Below are 16769 nucleotides of genomic sequence, written 5' to 3'. Positions count from 1 at the left end.
TCATATATCCATCTGGTGGATACATGCTGTGGACATTGTGCACCTATATCGTCAGCATGAATGCGACAAAGTTCTGCAATTCTGTGCACATCCTTTACTAAACTTTGTAACTGGTTGTTCTTGCCAGCAATATATTGATAGCTGTTGTGGATTCTGTGACACAAACAGGGAATAAGCAATATCTTGTAGTATTTTGGATCTCTGTCATGATAGAATGAATCATTCCAAGTATCTTTGAAGCATTTTAACTGTGCTGGTCCTCCGTCAACTACCACACTACCTATCTTGACTTTCCTAATGTCAATTCTGTTAAATCCTGCTGTTATTGCGGATTTATAATCCTGACTTGTCTGGCCATCCTTCATATCTATCGCCTCTACTGGGTATGGCTTCATTTGCTCCAACGGATTTGTTAAGACAAAATCAAGATTGTGGTAATCATGTGTCTTGCCTTCATCGATGGCGACACAAGTGTATGCTTTTTTGGCGAATTCGAGAACTTTAGCAAGGTGTATGCTGTTAGCAATAGCAATCATTCTATTTCGGATCTCATCACGTGTAATAGGCTTATATAATTTGTCAGCAAGTTTTTCCGGATTGATATTAGCTGACTGAAGTTGTTTGTATTTGTTCATCATTTGATATATTGTGAACATAATGAAAATCTTTGCAACATGCGTGAATTCTGGGGATGCAAATGTGTCTAAGGCAAGGTTGAACTTACCGGTAAAAATGGTCATTTCATCGTATACATTCGATAAATCCAACATTGGATCATTTGGCTGTTTACCTTTATTGTAGTAGTCAAGTAATGTTTGCTGCGATAATGCTTCTCCGGCCTGACATGTGTGAACATGAGTCTTAAGCCAGTTTTTATAATGATCCTCCCTTTGTTCTTGCATTGAACACCGGCAAACTACGCCATCAGATCGTGTCACAAGTTCATTGCATTTTACATACCACTTGGGACTACCTTCATGTTTATATCGCATGTAAACATGTTGTTTCGTTTCAAGATCGGGATATGTTGTGAACCCGACTTCTTTCATTAATGAAGTGATTTCTTAAGTTGAATAAAAACAAATTTGATTGAAATTCATACAAAATTTTTTTATCATTATTATTTAAGATGCTTTTTTATGTTGAATTGTTAATTTTTTATTTCCACCTGGGATATTTTGAATTGGGCTAGCCCAATCCCACCTCTCAATTTTCTCTCGAGAGAGGGTCAAAGTTGCTATTTGTCACTTTTCCACAAGAATATAATGGGGAAAAAGTTATCATATAGTTGATCTCATTCACTGAGGTGAGAGATGCATGTAGTGTAATGGGATAAACAGTGGGATTGCTGCTCTAAGTCCTAGGTTCGAGACACATTGGCTTCATTTTTCTCTTTTTTATTGACGTAAACTATTCAATTTTTGTGTTCTCCATTCAAATTTCAGAATTTTTTTTGCAGATTTCACGCTACATTCGAAGTTACCTTTTGTAACAACCACCACTGCCTACGAAAGACGAAAGTGTGTCACGATTTCACCCGGAAATCCGACGGTTGTTTAAGAGTAAGCACTTTTGGCACCTACTCATTTTCTCTCAATTGGGCAATGGGGATCCCATATAAAATGTATTGTAACAAAATTTTACATGCATAATATAGTACAATTAAACAACATTCTAAAAATATTAAATTCACATCATTTACTTGAAGATTTTATATTTTCAACAAAAATTAATACAATAATTACATTAAATTGAGGAGATTTATAATAATTATTATAAATTAAAATATTATTACTCATTAATTTGTTGAAATATTGCATTTTAGTGGTAAAAATTAAAATTTAAGTTTACATGCAGAAAAAAATTTTAAATTCCAAAAAAAATTCAATTGGGATAACGATAGGGACAAAAATTTAGAATCCCCATATGCTTGGGATAAAATCACATGAATATTTTAGGTAGTCCTGGTGCAGGTGCTTCTCTTGGAGGGTTTGGTGGTATATAAGTTCCACCAGCTGGCACATATGTTCCATCTGCAGCATAATGTCCTACCTGACTTTTCGTTTTTAAGAAAGCATTTACTAGGTCTGTTTTGGTCTGTTGTAACTCTTTTTCTTGACTTCCCACAACAGCTGCTCTAACGGCGTCATAGGCACTTTGAACTGCCTGTCACGTTGCTGCATCTGTTATTTTCGTCATATTTTGTGCTACTTCTCTTAACTCTTTGTCGAAACCTTCAGACTTCAGTTTCTTTCCAGATGAGAAGTCGTTCACTAGTTTCACCTTACTATGAAGAGCTTCGAAGGCATTCTTAAAGTCAGCATTCATTAAAGCTTCATTTGAACTGTCTTCATCCGCTTGTATTTTTGTCCTTATTGACCCTATAAGTTGGGCTGCTTTAGCGTTGGCTTGGGCATCTAACCAGTCATTATTAGCTTTTATATATTCTGCGCTTTTCATTGCCTTTTGCATGGCTGCGCGTTATTTTTACTTTCTTGTGCTAAGTTTTCATACTGTACGGTTTGGTTTTGCAACTGTAAAAGTTTTTCTGCCTTTACATTTGCTTCAACTTCTTTTTTATACTCATCGCTATCCATATATGTCTTCATGGCTTTTTGTTTTATCTCTTCATCTTTCAGTACTTTATATTGAGTAGTATGGTTTTTCAAATTTATAACATCTTGTTCCATTTTTGCTACTTCTGCTGCTTTTTCTGACACTTTTTTCGCATATTCCTCTGTACTTAGTTCTTTCAGTTGTTCTTCTTTCTTCTTTTTCTCTACGTTTAACTCATTGAGTTTCTTTGTGTGTCTGTCATATTCTAGTTTCTTTTCGTTTTCATTATTTGTTTCTGTATGTCTATGTTTGACTTTTTGACATCTGTTATTTGATTTTTGAGTGAACTCAAATTCATTTGACTTTGAGGGTTATAAGCTGTTCCGTCTGCAGCTCTACCATAGCCTGCCATTTTCGCTAAAAGTGCCGCTCTTAAACCTCCACTCTGTGCACCAATAACTCGGTTTAAAAGCATAGGGTTGCTTGACATTTGTTGCAACATAGTGGGGTCATTCATCATTTGTTGTTGCAACTGTTGTTGTGGTGTCAGTTTTACTATTGGGTGTTTCAATGCTCCCTTCCTCTTACGTATATTATTACGTAGCTTACGTGGCATTTTAAGTGAAGTTAAAAAGCGGTTTTTGACAGATGTTTATATGACACTTTTTGTTCAGCACAAAAAACTACTCGGTCAAAGTGTTGTCGGTTTTGTAAAATAACCGTCCTATCTCATTCTATAAGGGAGAAAAGGCTTCTCAAAGTATACTTCCTTGGAACGCCTGTAACTTTTCCTGTAGCGACGATAGACCCTTACTTGTCCGGACAAAGTTATACTATTTTGAGTGCTCTACAAAAAAGTCAACGGCGACGACTCTCAAAAACCGTTGTGTAAAAAGTTTTACCGTTGGACAAAAAAGTATATATAGAAAACAAAAAACGTTTATAGTTCATTCAATATTTGAGATAAACCGTTTTTCCAACGGAGACTTTTCAATAAAATAAAAAAATAGATGGGGTCTCCGTTGACGAAAACGGTTTATTTTAAACTTTTCTATGAGTGGTCCGAAAAAAACAGTTCATTTTTCATAATGGAAGGAAGAACAAGTGTCGCAAACAATTCGTTGACTCCCTCTGCAGTTAAAGTTCCTACAACTTATGTCTCACCATTCTCAAAACCCTTACGACCTCCTATAATACCAAAGCAACTTCCTCATACAATTGCAAACAAATTGTTGGACAATATGCATTTGCACAAAGAAACAACTCAGCCAACAGGTCAGGCAACAACAACTATCGGAACAGAAGCATTTTCAGAAGAAGTTCATACCAATCAGACTCCAATCGAACATACAGAAACACAACCACCCGAAAATACAGAAACACATCCAATCGAACATACAGAAACACATTCTGCAATGACCACTAGGTCGCAAACACGATATCTCGCCTTTAGCAAACAATTTAAGTCTCAAATTCAAGACACACAAGATAGCGACACTCCTCTTTCAGAGAAAGTTCGTAGAAAATACGCAAAGAAAAGGTTAGAATTGTTAGATAAGTTAAATGAACAGTGAGGTTCAGAAGACAATCGAGATTATAACGAGATGTTTCAAGCTGTCATGGATGCCATTCAGCCTCTTGAAAACGAAATCAAAGACCCTGGCGTACTTGTTGACATGTTTGCTTCATATTTACCCGTTACTGCCAATCTCATAGCGTTGCAAGCTATTGACCAGTTCATTCACTTGTTTCCAAAGAACTTGCAGAAGCATTTACAAGAAGTTAAAATTGCTGAATTTGTCCGTATATATCCAAATTCATACAATTATTTGGAAGAATTGAATGAACATGGTGAAAGGTCATTCTATTTATATTTCTACACAAAAGACAACCAGTCAAAACAACTATACTGCATTGAACCTATGCCTCAATTCTTAGACAATTTCCACGTTATAACAACTGTTGCTTTAGATATTCCTGCCAGAGTTCCATATGGAGGAACAGTAACTATCTCAAGCTTTCCCAATGGCTCTAAAGGAAAGCCTCTCACAATTGCAAAATTCACACACAGCAGTTGCCAATTTGTTCAAGATGTCGAGTTCCATTTCCTCAACAATACGACTTTCATCATAGAGACTCCTCAAGAAGGTATATACAAAGTTTTCATCGCAGGATTTGTTGCTCCCAATGGCGAAGAAGAAGTCGAAGAAATCCTCACCTCAGAGAGCGAAGAAGAAGAAAATTTCCAAGACATTCAAGATTCAGAATATACCGAATAAAAAAAAAACAATTTAAGACTAAAAATTTAATTTTATTATAATATTTTTATTTTTTTCATCTGGTCTTTGTATCATTCCTCATCTAGTTTCTCCGGGGCTAGAGGGCGCAACGCGCCTGGAAGCCCCACTCACCTGACCTACATAGGTCTTTGTACACCTTATTTTTCAATTTTTTCTATTCTGAATCAAAATGAATCAGATTTTGTAAAAAAAGTGATTTGAAATAATTTTGAGGATGTTTTATTGTCGTCTGGAAAAAGTGACAAAATTATTATTGTCGTCTAAAAAGGTGACAAATTATTATTGTCGTCTGGAAAAGTGACAAAATTATCATTGTCGTCTAAAAAATAGATTTTCTCTTATATTCTATGCAAATAAACTTGATTGAAAAGTTCATTCAACATTACTTATCATCATACAAGATTTAAATAAATAAAAAAAGATTTATATATAAAAAATGATATAAAGTTTTTACTGAGAAGCACGGTTAATATTCTCAACAAATGTAAGAGCGACATCGAGTGGTGTTGCCTTGTCTTGGACAACAGATTCAATCTTGTAATTGCCAGCTTCACCGCGAACGACGCCACCGCAGTAAGCAGGTTTCTTCCCTGGCGGTGCGTCGATGAACTTCTTCACTGCCATCCATCTGTCATCGATAGCTGTCATCGCTGCGAAGAACTCTGCTCCTGGGCCAGGAAGACATGTTGACTTGTAGTAAGTGAGGTGCTTGAGGAGCCTTGTGATTGCGTCCTGGATTCCGTCGAGCTTGTTGATATCGACGAAGAGCTGGTATCCGCCATCAGGAAGCTTCTTAACCTCTGCAGCACCGCGGCCCCACATGATGCAAGCTCTGAGGATGGCGAATCTTGCAGCGGAGTGTGCCTGTGTCCACCTCTGAGCCTCTGCGGAGTAGCACCACATCGAGCAGAGACCTGCAACAAGCATCTTGACAATGGTGACAAAGAGGAAGTTCCTCCTGACACTTTTATCTTTGGCCACATTGAAAATATCGAGAACTTCATCGAAGAAAGCGAGGTAAACAGCTGTTGTGTCAGCACGGCATTCCTCGTAAGCTGATGAGCAAGCGCCAAACATCTGATCGAAGGATGTGCCATCTTCTGGCCAGCAAGTTTCGACTTTACGGCCTGGGTTGAGAAGATCATCTACTTTACCTCCTTCAATGTCCTTCTGCTTGAGAAGGCGACCGCTGCCGTGGCCGTAGAGTTCGTGGGCGGCAACAGCGGCAACAGCGAGAGACTCAACTTGCTCGCAGTACTCTGAAAATACGTCGCGGATTGAAGGATCGAGGATACCTAAGACACTCTTCTGGACAGCGACGGAGGAGAGAACGTTGGAAAGGGTGACGTTCTTGAATCCGACGTTTAAGCGGATTTCGTCGTAGTTTGGAATGTTAATTCCGATCGGATATCCTGTAGATGTCATTTGTAAGATGTTTAATGCGTTGTATGATGGTGGATTGAATGTAGCACGCTCGTATTCCTTTGGATATGGTAATAATTTGAGGATTGTTGCTGATGAATCGACAAAATTATGAAGAGCGACGGATTCGTTCTTGTCGACGCATGAAACAAAGCCTTCGAACTCGCAGCGGCATCCCTTTGGATCGCGGTAGTTCTCAATGAAGCCTGTATGTGTTTCTACAACTGGATCGACATCTTTGACCCAATGCTCACTGTATTTGACATGGGCGGCCACGGAACCGGTTGTGAAGTGTTCGATAAGGCATTTGATCATCTCTGCCTGTGTATCGTTAGCTACGTTCTTCAATGCTTCGTTGAGGTGCTTAACAACCTTCTTGAGAGCTTCTGAGGAGCGTCCCTTTGTAACGTAAACATCCTTTCCGTTGTATGTTCCGACCTTTTGGCCTTTTTCGTCGACTTCGATTGATGCAACTGAAACTTCGTATTTATCAGCATGACGGATGATTGCTGTGTTCTCAATTCTTACGCCTGCAGCCTTGAGAACCTGATCGATGCCTTCTGCTTCACTCTGTGTGAAATCATCTGGTTGATAGTAGACTGTGCATCCATCTGGGTTAAATCCAAGCTGTGACTTTGGACCGGAGACGTCGTAGATGTCTTCAATGCATTCGTCGAGGAGTTTGGAAACGTGGGCGTTCTCTTTAACGATTTCGCGGAGTTGTTCCTTTGTTAAACGTGGTACAAACTTTGTATCACCAAAGCCGAGATAGTTTCCTGAGTTGTAATAGAATGCGCATGCAAATTCTAACAAGTAGAAGAGAGGTGAGTTTTGTTCTGCGTTTCTGAGCTTTTCGATTGGTGTTTCTGTAAGGAAGGCACTGAGGAAAGCATGAATCTTCTTTGATTCTTTGGAAACTTGGTCAAAAAGAACTAAAGCACCAGCATTTTGGGCAAGAATCATATTTGCAGCATATTGGAGTTCTTTTGGTGTCAAGCCGGCAGCATATTGTGGGGCTTTGAGGTCACCAATTAGGAAGTCTGTTGTGCATAAATTGGCAGGAGGAATAGATTTCATAATAAAGGATTTTGAAAAGTGAGATGACCGATTATGAAAATTTTGATCCCGTCCTCATATGAGATATTAGTAAAAACAGGTCAGGTGAGTGGGGCTTCCAGGCGCGTTGCGCCCTCTAGCCCCTAAGAAATTTTGCCCAAGACCCAAGAGGAGGACCGAACCCCAGCCGACCAGCCGGTGACAAAACCAAAACCGTTGTTATTTACATCATATTAATAGTGTCACTTTTTAAAATGTCACTTTTTGTGTCACTTTTCACAAATTATATATGTTTTCATGTTTTATCACTTTTTTGTCACTTTTCGGGTAAAGACATTTTTATTATTATATATAAATGAATTTTACAAAACCACCGTTACCCTTCTTTGGAAATAAGAGTAGATGTAAAGATATTATATTGAGAGAACTTAAGAAACTACCGAATGGTCTAACATTTGTAGATTTGTTCGGTGGAAGTTTCTATATATCCCATTTGTGCCATACAATATTCCCAGACTCAAAGATTATATGCAATGACTTCGACAACTATATGGACCGTCTCAAACATATTCCAGACACTAACAAAATATTGAGTGAGTTGAAAGAAAAGATACCTATAGGTAAGATGGAACGTATACCATTAGATAAGAAAGATATTGTGAGAGAAGTTTTGAAAAAAGCAGAATATATAGACTGGGATAGTATATCTGCTAGACTATTATATAGTAGTGCTATAAGAGTTCATGACATTGAAACACTTATGTCAAAAGTTTTATATCTTAACTATACAAATGTTTTCAAAGAGGACATAGAAAAATATATTGAGGGTATAGAGTTTGTGAGATGTCATTGGACAGAGTTGTATGAAAAATATAAAGACAAGGAAAATGTTTTCTTTATAGTGGACCCGCCGTTCTATAACACATGAAATTTTCAATACCAAGTAGACTGGACTTTGAGAGACTCTTTAGAAACTTTAGACGTTATACATAACCATCCATGCTTTTACTTTACATCCGATAAAAGTGGTTTGGAAAGTGTCATGAAATGGCTAGAAGATATAAATGACTATGAGTTTAGATATGACAAGATAGAATATGAGAGAGGTCCTATAAACTGGAGAAAGTGTCACAATAAAGAAATTTTATTAGTAAGTAAATGTGGTTTGAAATAGGACTACTTGTTTTAGGTTTTTTCCATTGTGTCATTTATTTATTTGACGTGGCAGAAAAGTACAGAAAATATGAAGATGAACCAATGCCTGCAAATGTTCAGCATATGTACTCGTAAGAGATATTTTTATCTAATATTAAATGGACGCACAGAACTTAGCGAATGCACAGCAACCTGGACAACCAAACCCAGAGAATATTCCAAATGAAGTTAGAATACAAACTGCAATGGCAAACTATGGTCAAGTGCCAACAGATGTACAAATGCAAACTGCCATGTCAAATGACGCTGCGTTAGGTTTGCCACCATGGTATGCAAATATGAGATGGAAAGAGTTTTATACAAACCCTGAAGTCGGATATAAACAACTTTATGCAGATGACGCGAACACAGGAGTTGACCCAGAATATGTTTTCTACCAGAGGAGAAACAGAATGTATGAGCTCCAGTTAAAGAATGCTATGGAACTCAACAGGAAACGCAAAAGACTAGGTGGACATTAGATTTTTACACGTAGTAAAATGGGTTTCTTCAGTAGTATTGGAAACTTCTTCAGAAGAGTTGGAAGAGGTATATGGAATGGAATAAAATCTGTCGGAAGAGGAGTATGGAACGGTGTCAAAAATATTGGTAAAAGAGTAGGTCAGTTCGTTGGTATTATACCTAAAGACCCTGAACCAGAAGAACAAGCTCCCGTTATACAACGGCCTGAACCTGCACCACAGTCTAGTTGGCAACCAAATCCAACACCTCAACCGTATTAAAAAGTTATATTTTTATCGTTCGATAGTAGTTGTATATGAAACTAAGTTCTAAGTAAAACGCGTGGTATAATGGAATTATTCTTTTTCTTCCATCTGTAGTAAACCATACTTGAAAGTCTGAAATACTTCCACTTGGTGGTTCGTATAACTTTGTAGGTTTTTCGTAAAAGTCATTTGCCAAGCATAAGAAAGAGTTTTGGGCGCCAGAAAATGAAGCATGAACAATAATAGCATCTTGGTCGAAAACATCTTTAAATAAATATGGTTCATCTCTTGCATATCGACTGTAAATATTTGCTAAAGGAAGTTCGACTTTCTGATTTAACATTCTTTGCAAATAATACCATGACATTGCAGTGAATTCTGTATATATTTGTTCATCTTTATTTGGATTGTTTTCGTAGATTTGAAATGACACTTGTGAATTTTGTTTGTCATATACAATTCTCACATAAAGTGTGCTATTGGTATTTGCATATTCATCAGCATATTTTGCATAACATGAATTTATTTTATCTTCTATATTTTTTAACGCAGTCTGTAGAGAAGATGAAAGGTCAACTTGTATTAGCTCAATTTCTTCCCACATTTTTCGTTTCCCTTCAGATATATAATCTATATGAAACCTTACAATAAATGGAAAACTTTTATCTTCTACAGACACAAATTTTATTCTTCGAAAGCCAATAGATTTAGTAACAGATGGGTCTCTTAACCATCTTAATGGGTAGTCAAAACGATAGCCTTCATGCTTTATAGTATCTAAGTCAAACTTTTGACCGACATTAGTAAAAAGTTCATCTAATGGTTTAGTTGTAGCAACTCTAGAATTTTCTTTTTCTATTGGAAGCATATTTTATCTATAATAAAAATGTCAAATGAAACAGCGTCTATGAGAGAAATACAACACAACCGACAACTCATTATGCAAGCTCTAAATAAGAACACAACAAACTTTTCAAACTATGCTAAAATATCTGAGTCATTGAAAGAAGGAAACCTAAAACTGACAATAAACCCTATGACAGATGAGTTTCTATTTCAAGACAATAAGAACCATACTGTCTGTATAAATCCAACAAAAGGAACTTTAAACGAGAAACCTATAAATGAACTTCTTTTGAAAGCAGATGTTGACAACAAAGCTGACAAAGAATATGTCATTGAAAAAGTTCAAGAAGAACATGACAGAGCAAATGCAACATATGCAACAAAAGAGGATGTTGAAAATAAAGCTGACAAAGAAACTGTAGATATGTTGGCACAAACGGTTTCAAGTCATGACAGAGCTTTAATGGAAGATGGACAACAGTTGAAAGAGCTTGAGAAAGGTGTTACAGAGTTAAGGAATACAAAAGCAGACTCGACATGGATAGCTGGATATGTAGATGCAACAAAAGAATATATTTTCGCATGGACAGAAGGAACATATCCACAAAAACATCATACACATTCTATATCTGATATTACAAACTTACAAGAAACCTTAAACAGGAAAAGTGACGTTGGACATACACATACCATTGCAAATATTACAAACTTACAAGAAACATTAGAGACAAAAGCAGATAAAACATATGTCAATGAAATATACCAAAGTTTAGTTGGAACAAAAAATATTGAAACTATTGTTGGTGACTTTTCTGTCAATGAAGAAAATAAATATTTTAGATGGCAGTTTGTACATTCCTTAAAAAATGGTATACGGTATAAACTCATTCCGAAAAATAACAATGAAATGTATGTAAGCTATATAAAGAATAATGGTACACAAGTTAAAGTTCCATTAGACAACAACTGCTACTTAAACTTATATGGAGACGAACAAAAGAAATATTTCCGAGTTTATGAAATGGCAGATATGACATTGCCTGACCCATCTCCAGCACCATATTATTATGACTATGGAGATGATGTCAGAACACCACATGTAGATGAACAAAAGTTAACATTATATTTAGATTATTATAGATATAAAAGATATAATGCAATAGAAAAAACGAGAATAGTATATTATTATACAGATGACAGAAATAAATATTATAGTCAAGATTGTACATACCCTGAAAACATAAGATTATATTATAAAAAATATTCTGACACAAACCAGAAGAAACCAGAAATAGTTGCACTATATTTTAAGTTCAAAAGGGACAATCCTATAATATCTCATATGTTTGATTTAATGAACCCAGTAGGTTCTATTTATACATCTATGGATGCAAGAGGTCCTCAAGTAATGTTTAGTGTTGGTGTATGGGAACAAATAGTCGACAGGTTTTTGTATTGTGCAAACTCTTCAAAGGAAACAGGTGGAAGTAAAACGATTTCAGGTGAAAATTTACCTGCACACAGTCATTACATAAATTTAAGTACATCTCAAGCAGGTTGGCATAGGCATAGATATTGGGTTTGGTCAGGAATGACAAAAGGTAAAGGATATGATGTTAAAGACGACGTTAAGTTTGCTATAAATTGTTACTGGGATGACACTTGGGGAGAAGGAGACCATACACATCACGTTTCAGGATATACGCAAACAACGGGACAAAGTAAAGACTACATGCCACCTTACATGACAGTTTACGCATGGTATAGAATTGCTTAGTCGTCATTTTCAACTTCTTTAGCATATTCGTCTGGAGTTGTCTTATATTTGTTAGGAACTGTTTTTGAAAGTATACCACCTTGAACTTTGACAAGTTTGAAACGAGGTCTGACAATAGTATTTTTATCTTCTGCTTGCAGTGTGTACATTTTGCCATGTTTGCCTAAAACTTCATAATATTCTCTTGTATACTTTCTTCTATTTTTACGAACACGAATGTGAGTACCTGTCGGGTTCCCATTGTTGTCATAGTCAATAGTATTTTCATATGGGTCGCGTTTAGGTATTTCTATTTTTACTTTGTCACCTTTCTGAAGTTTGAAGCCCGGCATTCTTTCTTGTTTGTCTCTTTTGACTAAATTATTAAATATATAGTCTTTCTCTAAGTCAGGGTTGTTTTTCATTTCTTCGGGGGAGTGGTTTCCCAAACCTTTTTGTTTACGGTTATTGTAAATATTTAAAACTTGTCTCATCTTTGCCATGGAGAAGTGTCTATACTTGTCGTCATATGACATTTCATTTGCTTCACCACCTTGTGGTTGGTTTAAGTCTCTTAACATTTTTATACAACCGTCAATGACACCAAGAGCAGAATGGTTTTGGTCGACAATGAAATATTGGTTTACATTTTTTGAACGCAGATAGTTTTTTACATCATCTGATTTGAAAGAACTTTCACAGTCAGATGTCAGTTTTGTTGGATGGTATTTGTCAACGAATATTGTCAAAGCAGTTTTCACATCTAAAATATTTTTGGACCATAATGGTATGGCTTCACAGTATCTTGTGTTTTGACCAACAAATATTAACCAGTATGGTGGTCCATCTTCTCTATACCTCGGAATGTTTTCCAAGATATCCATAAACCAAGCATTTGGTGTTGAACTAAAGATTTTTATCATGAGTGCTTTTTTTGTCGCTTTAGAAACATAGGGGTCCTTGTTTGGATTCGTCATTTTTTAACCCATAAGAAATGGGTTTATTTGGCGCATTAGCAGGAGTTGCATCTAGATTTTTACCCGCAGTGGGAACAATAGCCAGAGGTGTATTTGGAGTTGGAAGGAAGATTTTGAGTACATTAGGTATACTTAAAGAGAAAGCACAACCTATTATACAAACTGTACAGAAAGGTTGGGATGTAGCACGAGATGCAACAAATCTTATTCCAAATCCTGAAACAAGAGGAAAAGTTCAAGGATGGATGGACAATGTAGGAAGACAAGCAGGAAATTATTATAACAAAGCAAATGACTACTATAACCAAGCAGGACACTATATGGACCAAGGTGAAAGATTCTTTAACAGAGGATATAACCATGCACAACAGTGGGTAAACAATAACCAACCTCAACCGCCTCAAACGTGGGGAATGTAAAGTTTTTTATTGAGATGAAATGAACAATGCAGCATTGAGACAAATAAGTTCAAGATGGATTTGTCGGCTTCCAGCATTTAAACCACGTGTTTGTAAAGTTCTTCCTATACCTCAGGAAGTTTTAGACCGACTTCAAAAACCTCAACAACCAGTTGAAAACAAACCAAACTAAAATTTTTTACTGAGATGAAATGACCGAAGAAGTTGAAACCTTAGATTTGACACCACAAACAAAAAGTTCAGAACCATTGTCAAAACCTGTCAAAGAACTTACAGATGAAGAGAAAAATTCAATAATAGAAAGTGCCAGTCTGGAAATCAAATCCTAACTACAAAGTCACTTTTCATAGAAATGGAACGGCTAGTATCTCAAAAAAGAAACAGACTCTCACAAAAAATATTGAAGTCTGAAGGAGCTTTCGAGACAACAGATGGAAAAGTTTACTTCACTGACCAACAGTTCATTATAGAACATCTCATTGACTTAGAGTCGAAATATTCTAAACTTTACAACAAACACAAAAAGTTGAAAGGAAAACAAAAACAAATGGCATATGATATTTATGAAGATGTTGACGACACAACTGTTCCTGCAAGTGAAGTAAAGTCAGAGGAACCGAAAAGTGACGAAAAACCGATAGAAGAAGAAACCAAAAACTGAAGATAAACCAAAACCAAAGTTTAGTTTCCAAACTAAACCAAGTCAACCTTCATTAGCTGGTATGGGTTGGCGTCAAAGACTTATGGCAGCAGGCGGTTATGTTAAGTAAAGAAAAAAAAAATATTTTTTTATTTTTATAAAAATGCCCCATATAGAATGGAAAGTCTGCTAGAATAAAAGCAGAGTTACAAAGATATGGTTGGAGAGTTTCGAAGAATTTTAAATATAGGAAGGGAAGACCCATAAAAGTCTATGACAAATTGTCTGGTCTTCGCTACGAAATGGATTTGGAAACAGCACGTGCCAATTATCCAAACAGACTAGAGAGGTTAGAAGAAGAACGTCTTATGGACATGCCTTTCGATGTTAGTGAACCTCAAGTTGAAGGACACGACGGCTTTGCCAGATTCTACTGGAAACATGACGAACAATTGCATCCTTTGAGAAGGAAAAAAGGAAAAGGTGAAGACGCACATGCTCCCATGGAAAGAACAAGATATTCATATGAAAAGTATCGTGAAGTTAGAAGTCAAATTACATCTGGTCGAACCTTTACAGTAAACTTTGACGAAGGAAAGAACAAAGAAGGCTTCATGGGTGTACTTGCTGCAATTCAAGACGGAAATAAGAAAGGACACAATCTCAGATTGACCATAACAGATTTGGATGGTCACATTTACTATGCACATGGCAATGAACAAACAGCCGCAAAACTTCTTGACGCTTTCAAGACTACAAAGAGAGAACAAATGGTTGACTCCGACTCAGACATTTTGAATGCAATTGAAGGAATTGCAAGTGTCAAGTTCGAATGGTACCAACCTAACCCTCAAGCAGTCAGACAACATGCTGGATACTTCCCGTTCATAAATAAGTCTGACATTGACTTGACAAGGTATGGAATTTACAATTCAATTGAAACAATTGTCAATGAACCTTGCATTCTTACATGTCTCAGGAACTCTGGTCTTGTTACAGATGAGAAGATGAAGTATCTTGAGTCATGTGTGAAGACAAGGTACATTCTCAGAGGTCAATTGGCAAAAATTGCACCGTTGGCAAATGTCAATATCCGAGTCAACATACCTACAGCTAAAGGTTCTTCACATGACGACTATGTTGTTGACAAAGACTTACCATGGTTGAAGATTGTAATTGTCCACAACCACTTCATGTTGAACGAAAGTCTTACAAACCCATTCTTTGGTAAAAGTAAGTGCAACATTGTCAGAGCTGTAAACATTCTTTTCGAGAAAGGTTTGTTGGAACCAATTCCAGATGACAAGCTGACAGAAACTTTTGTACCAAAAGACGAAACAAACTTTTCATTGTTAGCAAGACCAAAAGTTGTTCCAGACAAAGTTCTAGTACAAAAGAAGTACACAGTTCCACAAGGAGTTGGATTATTCGGATACCAACCTGAACCAGAAGAACTTCCAATGAGGTTGCAAGAACTTCAAGATGCTATAAACAAACTTCCATTGAGACATCCAATTGACGTCAAATTGTATTGGAGAGCATCTGAGTTAGGTCAGAAGGTTTTATATGAAACAGGTTGCTTCGACGATGTTTATGAGATAACAGGAGAAGTTTCTCAGAAGATAAGAGACTCACTTGAATTTCCACAAACTGGACCAATTGGTTGCGACAAGTTCGACTCAGATGAAAAGATATACTATGTCGACCTTAACGCTGCATACATGAGGTTTGTCCAATATATTCCGACTGGAATTCCAAACGAAGATGGTGAGTTCCCGGGAAGGAACTATACAGTTGGAAAAGTCATACAACAACTGTATGATATTAGGAAAGCTTCAAACCCCAAACTTGCAATGACACTCAAATTGCTTATGAATTCGACATGGGGATATTCCATTAAGAAACCTCAAGAGATGAAGAGTAAACATTATGAGAAGGTCGACAACTTTGTTGAAAGGTTTTCTCCTTTTGTTTTGAAGTACGAATTCACTCAAGGTCAAAGTGGCTTAGTAACCACATTAAAACCTATTGTCGAACATTGGTCTTACCCTCAGTTCGCAAAGGCAGTCCTTGACAACTACAATGAGTTCTTCTCGGAAGTCAAATCGAAAGTCAAGGTTTACTATGAGAACATTGACGCACTCATGACGAACGAAGAAGGATACAACAAACTCATTGAAATGGGTATGGTCGGTGAAAAGATGGGTCAATTCAAATTGGACAAAATTTTCACCGAAGTTCATGTCCTCTCCAAGCGTAAGTACTGGGGTGTTAAAGAAGATGGTGAAATAGTTAAACATTGCATGAAGTAAAAAATTTTTATTCGAATTTGAATTTAAATGTGGGAATTCTTGGGAACGGGAAAGGCTTATTTACTTGAGGAACAGGTAAAGGTGGTGGAGGTGGTGGCAACCAGTCCATTTTATATTCCTTCCTAGCTAATTTCCGTTTAATTTCATGGTCGCCCTCGGAGTTTTTGAATCGGACAGGTCGAGTTACACCATTCTTGGTCTCAAACTCATATATAACCTGTTTGTCTGTATTTTCGTCGACTATGGCACGAGACACGAACATTGACCAAACGGACAAAAAGTGTCATTTCGGATGGTCAAGCAGCCAATCGCATTCGAGCACTTCGAAGAAGCCTTACGTTCCAAGGGAGAGGGTGTATGGTGCAAGGCAGAGGTCATGAGACTCTACGAGCAGTACATCCTCAATGCCTGGGAGGACAAATCGTCCTTGAATTGGCAATTCTACCAACTCCTCTGGGACGACCTCCTACGCAACTGGGATAACGAAAGAGCCCAATTCAAAGGTCGGGAGCTAATTTTCCAAATTACCATTAATTGTGCCTACTTATCCAACTAAACACCTA

General features: G+C 36.9%; 15 protein-coding genes and 1 pseudogene across 16 annotated transcripts, besides 1 other annotated feature; 10 read left to right on the top strand and 6 right to left on the bottom strand.

Moving 5' to 3' along the window:
* Positions 1-419: 419 nt before the first annotated feature.
* Positions 420-1049, bottom strand: TVAGG3_0844870 (uncharacterized protein; the record flags this gene model as incomplete). The annotated part of the gene is made up of 1 exon (XM_001293790.2): positions 420-1049. A coding segment is annotated over one exon (630 nt), but the record flags the coding sequence as incomplete, so codon positions are not given.
* Positions 1050-2878: 1829 nt separating this feature from the next.
* On the bottom strand, positions 2879-3172 carry TVAGG3_0844860 (protein of unknown function, DUF4106 family; the record flags this gene model as incomplete). The annotated part of the gene is made up of 1 exon (XM_051249019.1): positions 2879-3172. A coding segment is annotated over one exon (294 nt), but the record flags the coding sequence as incomplete, so codon positions are not given.
* Positions 3173-3644: 472 nt separating this feature from the next.
* On the top strand, positions 3645-4130 carry TVAGG3_0844850 (attachment subunit-related family; the record flags this gene model as incomplete). Its single annotated transcript, XM_051249018.1, has 1 exon — positions 3645-4130. One exon carries the CDS (start codon positions 3645-3647, stop codon positions 4128-4130), a length of 486 nt encoding a protein of 161 aa, XP_051084493.1.
* Positions 4131-4232: 102 nt separating this feature from the next.
* TVAGG3_0844840 (attachment subunit-related family) lies at positions 4233-4835 on the top strand (the record flags this gene model as incomplete). Its single annotated transcript, XM_051249017.1, has 1 exon — positions 4233-4835. One exon carries the CDS (start codon positions 4233-4235, stop codon positions 4833-4835), a length of 603 nt encoding a protein of 200 aa, XP_051084492.1.
* Positions 4836-5297: 462 nt separating this feature from the next.
* On the bottom strand, positions 5298-7550 carry TVAGG3_0844830 (dipeptidyl-peptidase protein; the record flags this gene model as incomplete). The annotated part of the gene is made up of 1 exon (XM_001292185.2): positions 5307-7355. One exon carries the CDS (start codon positions 7353-7355, stop codon positions 5307-5309), a length of 2049 nt encoding a protein of 682 aa, XP_001292186.2.
* A 1184-nt stretch (positions 7551-8734) lies between these two features.
* Positions 8735-9010, top strand: TVAGG3_0844820 (uncharacterized protein; the record flags this gene model as incomplete). Its single annotated transcript, XM_051249016.1, has 1 exon — positions 8735-9010. One exon carries the CDS (start codon positions 8735-8737, stop codon positions 9008-9010), a length of 276 nt encoding a protein of 91 aa, XP_051084491.1.
* Positions 9011-9028: 18 nt separating this feature from the next.
* TVAGG3_0844810 (serine threonine-protein phosphatase family) lies at positions 9029-9271 on the top strand (the record flags this gene model as incomplete). The annotated part of the gene is made up of 1 exon (XM_051249015.1): positions 9029-9271. One exon carries the CDS (start codon positions 9029-9031, stop codon positions 9269-9271), a length of 243 nt encoding a protein of 80 aa, XP_051084490.1.
* A 4-nt stretch (positions 9272-9275) lies between these two features.
* TVAGG3_0844800 (uncharacterized protein) lies at positions 9276-9599 on the bottom strand (the record flags this gene model as incomplete). Its single annotated transcript, XM_051249014.1, has 1 exon — positions 9276-9599. One exon carries the CDS (start codon positions 9597-9599, stop codon positions 9276-9278), a length of 324 nt encoding a protein of 107 aa, XP_051084489.1.
* A 1115-nt stretch (positions 9600-10714) lies between these two features.
* Positions 10715-16769: part of a mobile genetic element that runs on past the window's edge.
* Positions 11876-12439, bottom strand: TVAGG3_0844790 (uncharacterized protein; the record flags this gene model as incomplete). Its single annotated transcript, XM_051249013.1, has 1 exon — positions 11876-12439. One exon carries the CDS (start codon positions 12437-12439, stop codon positions 11876-11878), a length of 564 nt encoding a protein of 187 aa, XP_051084488.1.
* On the top strand, positions 12853-13254 carry TVAGG3_0844780 (uncharacterized protein; the record flags this gene model as incomplete). Its single annotated transcript, XM_051249012.1, has 1 exon — positions 12853-13254. The coding sequence occupies one exon, from the start codon at positions 12853-12855 to the stop codon at positions 13252-13254; it is 402 nt and encodes a 133-aa protein (XP_051084487.1).
* On the top strand, positions 13274-13426 carry TVAGG3_0844770 (uncharacterized protein; the record flags this gene model as incomplete). Its single annotated transcript, XM_051249011.1, has 1 exon — positions 13274-13426. The coding sequence occupies one exon, from the start codon at positions 13274-13276 to the stop codon at positions 13424-13426; it is 153 nt and encodes a 50-aa protein (XP_051084486.1).
* On the top strand, positions 13446-13784 carry TVAGG3_0844760 (annotated as a pseudogene). Its single transcript has one exon. A coding segment is annotated over exon 1 (339 nt).
* Positions 14197-15056, top strand: TVAGG3_0844750 (uncharacterized protein; the record flags this gene model as incomplete). The annotated part of the gene is made up of 1 exon (XM_051249010.1): positions 14197-15056. A coding segment is annotated over one exon (860 nt), but the record flags the coding sequence as incomplete, so codon positions are not given.
* Positions 15616-16206, top strand: TVAGG3_0844740 (DNA/RNA polymerases family; the record flags this gene model as incomplete). The annotated part of the gene is made up of 1 exon (XM_051249009.1): positions 15616-16206. The coding sequence occupies one exon, from the start codon at positions 15616-15618 to the stop codon at positions 16204-16206; it is 591 nt and encodes a 196-aa protein (XP_051084484.1).
* TVAGG3_0844730 (uncharacterized protein) lies at positions 16214-16468 on the bottom strand (the record flags this gene model as incomplete). Its single annotated transcript, XM_001293386.2, has 1 exon — positions 16214-16468. One exon carries the CDS (start codon positions 16466-16468, stop codon positions 16214-16216), a length of 255 nt encoding a protein of 84 aa, XP_001293387.2.
* Positions 16499-16762, top strand: TVAGG3_0844720 (uncharacterized protein; the record flags this gene model as incomplete). Its single annotated transcript, XM_051249008.1, has 1 exon — positions 16499-16762. One exon carries the CDS (start codon positions 16499-16501, stop codon positions 16760-16762), a length of 264 nt encoding a protein of 87 aa, XP_051084483.1.

This window comes from Trichomonas vaginalis, chromosome VI (genome assembly GCF_026262505.1).
Source record: "Trichomonas vaginalis G3 chromosome VI, whole genome shotgun sequence".
In the NCBI taxonomy this organism is placed as follows: Eukaryota; Parabasalia; order Trichomonadida; family Trichomonadidae; genus Trichomonas; species Trichomonas vaginalis.
The sequence above is the reverse complement of the archived record's forward strand: the minus strand, read 5'-3'. Positions and strand labels throughout refer to the sequence as shown.